At 31.8% G+C, this 8,688-nt stretch overlaps 1 protein-coding gene across 1 annotated transcript; it reads left to right on the forward strand.

The window, feature by feature from the left end:
• The first annotated feature begins 5,148 nt into the window (after positions 1–5,148).
• GA2OX6 (gibberellin 2-oxidase 6) lies at positions 5,149–8,299 on the forward strand. The gene is made up of 3 exons (XM_018114208.2): positions 5,149–5,657; positions 7,313–7,670; positions 7,846–8,299. Exons 1-3 carry the CDS (start codon positions 5,275–5,277, stop codon positions 8,119–8,121), a joined length of 1,017 nt encoding a protein of 338 aa, XP_017969697.2. The 5' UTR covers positions 5,149–5,274; the 3' UTR covers positions 8,122–8,299.
• Positions 8,300–8,688: the final 389 nt, after the last annotated feature.

Consider the following 8,688-nt stretch of genomic DNA (forward strand, 5'->3'; position numbering starts at 1 on the left):
TCCCTTGTGGGCTATTCTTCTCCTTGTCAAAACTCAAATTAAAGATCTAAGTGCATCCAAAACCCATCATCAACTCAGCAGCATTTGACATCAACAATAGGATAAGATCTGAGAGTTTTCCAACCACCTTAAAGAAAATCATTCTTAAATTAAGATTTCAATTTCAATATGTTATTCCAATTCAACAGTGTCACTATCTACGGTACAAATGCTAAGAAAGTAAGAACCGACATTAATATTTATATAAAAGATAAAATAATTGCATGTTTCACTATACCACGGGCAGGGGTTTTCATGTAACATCAAATTATCCATCACTCTATAATGTCATAAGGTTTTAATATTTTTTTTTTCTGGTTAAAACTTATCAATCAGATTAGTAGCTTCTTGCTTTAGGACAGCGCCACGTGGCGACTGAGGAAGATTATTGAACCCACCTCCTTTTTGTCCCAAACAATTGAAAGGATCAAATCCGTGGGATCGCATCAATTCTTTTTCTTTTTTTTTTTTTCTTCTTCTTCTTCTTCTTCTTCTTTAGTTCTTTGTCTGGTCTACATGTTTCACGCTGGCCGGCCTTCACCATAGTATTAAGGGTCGTGTTTGAGGGAGAGCTACCGCAATTTATGGAGATTAACAGTCGTCTCCCTTTCTGGATTTGCTAATACAGAAAACTATACTCCTCTTTCTTTAACAATTTAAATGTCTCCCCACGAAAAATCTACTATTCATTATTCATATGAAAATAGAAAATAGTAAATTCATTATTCTTTGTGAATAATCAAATTGTCAAAATCTTTAACTTTTTTTTAAAAAAATAAATATCTAATTACATATACGCTTTTAAATTTATTGAAAATCACTTTTGTATATTTCATTTAATAAATTTAAAATTCTTTATCTTACTAATGTACAATACTTTTTATTGTCAAAATGTAAAAGAAGAAAATGGAAAAATCAATTTGAAATATAAAAAAAGTAAAAATATTGATGTTTAAAAAAGGAAAAAAAAAACTTCATTTTGGAAAATTTTAAAAAGAAAAGATGAAAACAAATGGCGGAAGGAATAGTATTCTATACATAGGCGTTGTCTCAAGACTTAAACCGGTAACCAACTATATTTATTTTTTTGAAAAGTAACCAACTGCATATATAGGTTTTAATAATGAAAGACTAATCAATAGTCAGATGGCTTGATTTATTTTTGGACTTTAAGAGACAATGGTCCCCGGGGCTCGGATCAATCTAGCTATGTCGAGTTCATATAGGTTTCAAGAAATTAAGGAACTAAAGTTGTGTTCCGAACGCCTGAAATTCTACTTTTATGGATATTTCATGAATGCTGAATTCGTCGCCTGACCTAAATATTTAGATTAGTTGGTTAAGGAAGCAGGTGGAGTTGCTAAGCCTAGTGTTTCTCTCTTTCGGGGGGTGGGCATTTTCTTGAATAAAGAATTCCATTTATTTCTTTATTTTGAGTCTCCTGGTCCATTGTTCCTATAAACTTTTTTATTTGTGACTTTTCGATTATTAAATTAAATTATGATATGGGATATTACTAAAATACATCATTATCTTTATATTTGACTCTTGAATCCAAATTGTGTATTTTTTTCCCTTGTTATAAAATAGAGAGAGAGAGAACCGGTCAAGCGTTGTGTAGTAAGCAATTTCTCCACGTAAATATGTTTGAAAATTAATCAACTACCTACCCACAAAAGGGTAGAATATATATATATATTTTTTATTATTTAAATAATTAAATAAAATTGATGTTAATTGGATTCGAACTCAGATAAAGAAGAAAAACACCCAAAGTCTGTACCATCTTGACCAATTGTTTTATTTGTTAAATGTTGACAAATATATTAAAAAAATAGTTAGTTAAATTACTAATGTGATAATATGAATATATATAAATAAAAATATTATTAGATTATTAATTATCTTTAAATAATATGAATATCATAACATATTATAAAGGAGTATAATTACTATTATATACATTTTTAATAAAAATGTATTTACTTTTTATTTTGGGTTAAGATTACAAAAATTATAACTTATAATATATATACTTAAAGAGAGTTTTTGAGTATAGAATAGTTTTGGAATCTAACTATTTTTTTAATTTCATGTAATTAAAGACAAACTCATATAGTTAATTAAATTAATTCATTAAACTATGATTATTAATTAACTTGAAATGTTTTTAAATATATATTATATATATTGAGTAATATTATAAGAAATATAATTACTATATTATATATACAATAATACTTTTAGTATATATATACTTTAAATATAAATATATTTATTTTATATTTTGTGTTAACATTATAAAAATTATAACTTATAAAATTATTAAGTGTAATATATACATATATATACACTTTATAGTATATAACTTGTAATGTCTTTTAACACATACACTTTATATTATATATTATGTTCATTTATAAAGAATATAATTACTATTATATAAATTAATTACTAAATAATATATATACCTTTGTTTATATAAATTTATAATATATAAACTTAATTATCTAAAAAGAAGTTGTGAGATTAGAATAGTTTTGAAACTTAACTATTGTTTTTAAAATTTCATGTAACTAAGGACAAATTCATATAATTAATTAAATTAATTAATAAAATATGATTATTAATTAAATTGTAATGTCTCTTAATATCTATACTTTATATACATTGGGTTCATTTATAAAGAATATAATTACTATTTTATATATACACTATAATACTTTTAGTATATATACTTTAAATATAAATATATTTATTTTATAACTTATAAAAATTATATTTTTTGTTATTTAAGTTTATGTTATTTGTTTGGATATTTGTGTTTAGTTATTTAAATTTATATTGTTATTTGGATATTTATGTATAGTTGTTTAAGTTTATATCGTTGTATGGATATTTATTTTTAGTTATTTAAGTTTATGTTTAAGATATTTGTTTTTTATTATTTAAATTTAAATTTTATTATTTTTTATTAATTTAATTAGTAGTTAATTTTATGAAACACGTAGAGAAATATTATTATATATGTATACAGGTTTAGGTAATTGGGTACCTATGAAGAAGATTTTAATAATTATTTTTAATCTAATTGGGTTTTTAAACGGGTTAGGGTAATTATAGGTAGTAAAAATGTAATAGGATTAGAGTTAGAATAGTAATTTTAAAATTATTCGGGTAGTTAATAGAGTTAGGATAGTTGATTTTTTATAGAGTTAGGATTCGAGTACCTGACCCGTTGACATATATATATATATATTGCAATTTGAATTATATTATATATACGAAAAATACTATAAATCTCCAAATTCTCTTATAAAATATAGAGGACTGAATGTCGCTATCTAACACTATATTGATGAAATAGGATTGCTGCATTAATATGTCGGCCATGATGTTGCGCATCAAGATGGCCAGAAGAGGATAAAAAAAAAAATCTGCGTTGGACAACCTTGTGTTGAAAAAGCCATATAAAGATTGAAAAGAAAAACGAAGCAACATTATTTAAGTAGTTTTCATCCCAAACTTGGATATTGAATGGTAGAAATTAAAAGAGAAGAGTCTCTCAATTGGAAGTATGGTTTTATTTCCACGATGAACAGAGCTTAAAATGAATAAAAACTCTCTTTTTAACGTGCAAGTTATTACTAACATCTTTCTTTTTGCCAATTAATGAAATCGGTTTGGAAAATGACACGAAGCTATATGGAATCTGCACGCAGCCAACAGAAAGGTGGGTATTTGTTAATAGCAAAAAATGCTGTGGTTGCCATTTTAGACTTAGTTTGAGTGTAGAGCAATCTGAAAGTAGTCGTTTTTGTTTTCCCTCTAATTATACATAGGAGTTCCAGCACTAACAAGTTTTCTTTGACACACAGAATCAAACTGACAATATTAATTTAAAGCATATCGATCGGCCAGTAATTGCCAAGTGGTTATATATGGCTTTAATCGACATTCATGTTTGACTTTGTAGATATATCAAGTTGAAGTTGTCGATATGTTGCAATCTGTTGTTATGATACGACATAGGAGAACGAGATAGAAGTTTCCACAATGACCATTAATGTAGGTCGTGATACCTCATAATTACCTGATGTTTTCTTGTGAGGCTTATGCATATAGTATTTAACGGAAACGAAGTGAGTTTACCATGTTGTCCGGTGACTTGCTGACTCATGTTAGTGTCTTACAACACACACGAATATAATTAGACATTGATTAAAGGTTAATAGGATAATTTTAATTATAGTACTTTTTAAATAATGACATTTACTCATTCATCCAATTATTAAAAGAAAGGAGATTCATGTGAAGAGTACGTAGAGAGTGGAATTCTAAATGTATCAAATCAATACAAGAAAAGGTGTTCTTAAAATCGTTCAGGGAGAAAATTAAGTTATAATTTTTTATGTTTAATAATAGAATCTTTTCACGGTATGACATGTCTTTATCTTGGAGGAAAGCTAGAGGGTTAAGATGATTAGAAAATTTTGGCTTGAAGGTAAAATTGATTCTGAACCAAGGAATTCAAAGCAAGACTCGATTAAAAACGCAATCAGCTGCGACTGGGCCAAGTTAAATATGGGGATGGAGAGCAGAAATAGCAGTGTTGGTTTACAAAAGAATTGTGTATTGGCTAATTCGACGAGTCAAATGAAGGAGAAGATCGAAGTAGGCGGATGGTGAAATGGGGCAACAAGGGTGAAATATTTTCATTATTATACAGTTTAAAACGCACACGCTTTGGAAAAGCGTTTGATAACCCAAAAAAAAATCCCAATGTAGAGGGGACAAACGGCCGCTACCAGGTTGGCCCCAACCTCCTTCCCCCCCCACCAAATGTTTTCACAAGCCCTCCTCACCATGCCCATTTCTTCCCCACGCGCACCCTTCAGCACGTGACAGAGCTTTTCATACCCCTAATTAATTATATATTTATGTCGTTAATTTCTTGGACCCATCATATATTATAATTTTTTTTGGTGTACAAAGTCCACGTCTTCCTAAATTCACGATACTCGCTCGAAATTTTATAATCATTCTTTTCTTATCACGGCCTTTCTCTCTCTCTCTCCTTGCTTGTATAAATAGTGGGCAGCTCCTCAGCCAGGATTACACCTCTTCCAACTCCAAGGCTCAAAACTGAGAGTACTTCATTAAATCCTTTCTCTCGCTTTAGATCAGTGCTTTCTATTGATTTAAACCCCTTCTTGTAGAAACAAAAGAAAAGAAATGGTTACGCTGTCGTCGCCAACTTCTATGAGAAGCAAGAAAACCAGGGCAGTAGGGATTCCCGAGGTTGATCTTTCACTTGATAGGTCGAAAGTGTCGGAGCTGATTGTCCAAGCTTGTGAAGAGTATGGATTCTTTAAGGTTATCAACCATGGCGTGCCTGGGGAGATAATAACCAGATTGGAAGATGAAGGGCTCAATTTTTTTGACAAACCAGCGGATGATAAGCACCGAGCGGGGCCTGCCAGCCCTTTCGGTTATGGTTTGAAAAACATCGGCCTCACTGGCGATAAGGGTGAACTCGAGTATCTTCTTCTCCACACCCATCCTTTCTCCATTGCTGAAAGGTCCAAAACCATCTCCAATGAGCCTGAAAATTTCAGGTACGATATTATTCCCTTTGATTTAAATCTTGTTTTTCTATATATTACCCTTTTGTTCTTCTCTTCTATTCCTTCTTCTTCTTCTTCCCAGAAAAGAAGGATAAACAAACTTTCTCCTCACGTTCGAAACACTGGGTCGTTCACGTTATTGTTCAAAAAAGGTACAGGAAGGTCAACAAAAAAAGAAATAAAAATGGATATAAACCATAAACGGTAGAGTGTAGAGAGACAAGGCGTCTGGTTTCTGTTTCTTTAATGTGATACAGGATACCGGGGTTTATGCTTAGCCAATGGCTTGTATTAGTCATTTTCTATGGATTATATATATATATATATATATATATATATATATACTTATAGTAGAGAGGCACCTTTTATTATACATGTAAAAAGCTTTGAATTAAACAGCATTTGGCCGGTATACAAAGGGAATTTAATTTTGCAGGGGATTGTTTACCATTAATGCTTGGTATCCTAGAAAGGGACATCTTCCCTTTATGATAAAAAGAAAGGTTTTAAAAAAAAAGATTATATTATTAGGTTCAATTATTATAATTGTTTACCAGATTAATTAATGTAATGGTTTTTGTCTACTAATTACTATTCTTTTGCGCGGATTCGGCTGCATGATATAAGTTTTAGAGTACCCTCATTCATAAAGAATTGAAGAGCCTTGAATTAGTTGGACGCCACTCTTTTATGACCCCAGTGGAAAAGTCCCAGGCTTTCTATAATTTCCTACTAGTACGAATTAAACAAGTGTTTTTCCAAGTTTACTTGGAAAAGAATATATTTAGGCAAATTAGTCAATCACTGCCACACGTGCAAACCCCAAATATGTGGGAAAAACTACCAGAAAGATGATTACTACTGCTTATGAGTCTGGTTACAACTGGTGGTAAAGAAGGGAAGATTGGGGAGCGTTATTGCTTTTGTACCGTCAACAATTATGTTCAACATGGCATGCAATGCTTCTTTATAACAGCCTGGGGCCTACCTCTAAAAGGCCCCCCGACCCTCACCCCTCCCAACAGAAAATTGTAGGGGAAAGAATTAGCATGATCCGATGAGTTAGATTTCCAACATTCTCTCCTCGTTCTTTCTTTTTCCAAGTACCATTTCTATTGATTCTTTCTACCGCTGCTCCTGAATGTCTATCATGTTTTTTCAGCATTATTGTTTTCTAGACTTGCCATTTCTTAAAACAGTTTTAATTCGTGAATCTACAATGTAGCATTGCCCATAGTCTTAAAAACAGACAACAATCTTTCATTCTTGATCCAACTTTAAACCCAATTCCTAGACAAGAAAGAAGGTTTTAGAACGACCAAGTCCACTTCTGTTAGGACTCCATCTGGCAGAGGCGGCAAGGAATTTGGCCGGTGATCAATATCATTGTTTCCATGAAAAGATTCAATTATAACTAGGTTCATAAAAGTGATCAGCAAAAGAATCATCACTTTCATGACCAAAAATCAAGAAAAATAATAGATTCTATGAAAGCTGAACCCTCCATGTCACATACTAGATTTAGAACTGAATTAAAGGGTCATTTCCATGGAAACTTCTTTTTTTTCAAAAAAAAAAATGGAAAGAAAATTATTTCAAAGGAGTAATCTTTGGGTAAATTATTAATCTTGTTTGGTTTTTTACAGTTGTGCTGCGAATGATTACATAGAAGCAGTGAGGGAGTTAGCATGCGAGGTTCTTGATCTGGTGGCCGAGGGTCTATGGGTCCCAGACAAGTACGTGTTCAGTAGACTAATCAGAGATGTCCAGAGCGACTCGGTCCTCAGGTTCAATCATTATCCTCCATTCAAGAATTGGGACCCATCATCCAAAGCATGCAAAGACGATCAAATTGGATTTGGAGAGCATTCTGACCCTCAGATCCTCACCATATTACGATCCAACGATGTTGCTGGGCTTGAAATCTCTTTGCATGATGGTTTTTGGGTCCCAGTCCCCCCTGACCCCACTCAATTCTACGTGATCATCGGTGATGCCTTGCGGGTCAGTATTAAAATATTCTTTTTCAATTAATTACTCCACTAACGATCATGTTCATAATTATATCTTTGCTTTGCTATCCTAATAGCCAGCAAGGAATTTTGTATACTAGATAATAGTTTGGATAAATCATGCTTGCCATATATAATTATATTTGGGTATATTGGTATTTTGCCAGGTTTTAACAAATGGGAGATTGGTGAGCGTGAGACATAGGGCGTTGGCAAACTCATCAAGAGATTCAAGAATGTCAATCATGTACTTTGGGGCACCACCTCTTAATGCAATCATCTCTCCTCTCCCTGAATTTGTGTCACCACAAAATCCCAGCCTCTACAAGCCCTTTACCTGGAGTGAGTACAAGAAAGCTGCCTACTCCTTACGCTTGGGGGATTGCCGTCTTGACCTCTTCAAGCTTCATCCCAGCAATGATAGGATGACATTGTTGAGCTAGACAAACTTAAATGTGCCTTCCCCCAGGAATTAATCAAACAGGAGCAGCAAGACCTGCGTCTCAATTTCATATTATTATTATTATTAATTATATATTGTATATAGGCCACAATTCAAGGCGGTAAGTTAAAGGGCGACGATAATCCTATTTAAATTAGCAGGAAATTTTTTTATCTGAAGCCCTTCTTCCCCTCTTAGTAATTATCAATTTATTTTATTTTTCTTTTTGATTGGATATTTAGCTTTGTTGGGGAAGGTTCCGTATCAAAAAAAAAAAAAAAACTATGTACAATAAGTTTATAGGAAAATCATCGGTACGACTGTATCTGAAAAATATTAATGGGAAGTATATATATAGTGTAGTAAATTAATTATAGTAACAAACATTCTCTCCGTCACTTTCTTTTTTATAGAGCTCGTGTTATATCGTACACACAGATGGAATGGCTGAGAGATGGGACATCGAGATCAATTTGGACAAGTTCCTTAATGCGACAATTAATCATTAAGTTCTATGACTACACTTGTTTCCAAAAACATTTATCACATGTTTAAACTTGGTGCTCAA

Source organism: Theobroma cacao, chromosome 1 (assembly GCF_053813885.1).
Source record: "Theobroma cacao isolate CCN51 chromosome 1, ASM5381388v1, whole genome shotgun sequence".
NCBI classification, from domain to species: domain Eukaryota; kingdom Viridiplantae; phylum Streptophyta; class Magnoliopsida; order Malvales; family Malvaceae; genus Theobroma; species Theobroma cacao.

Bases quoted from the DNA above. Each gene is read 5' to 3' on its own strand.
- GA2OX6 (XM_018114208.2), top strand. From the start codon at position 5,275: ATGGTTACGCTGTCGTCGCCAACTTCTATGAGAAGCAAGAAAACCAGG. The intron at 5,658-7,312 runs GTACGATATTAT...GGTTTTTTACAG, and splicing joins AATGAGCCTGAAAATTTCAG to TTGTGCTGCGAATGATTACA. The intron at 7,671-7,845 runs GTCAGTATTAAA...GTATTTTGCCAG, and splicing joins TCATCGGTGATGCCTTGCGG to GTTTTAACAAATGGGAGATT.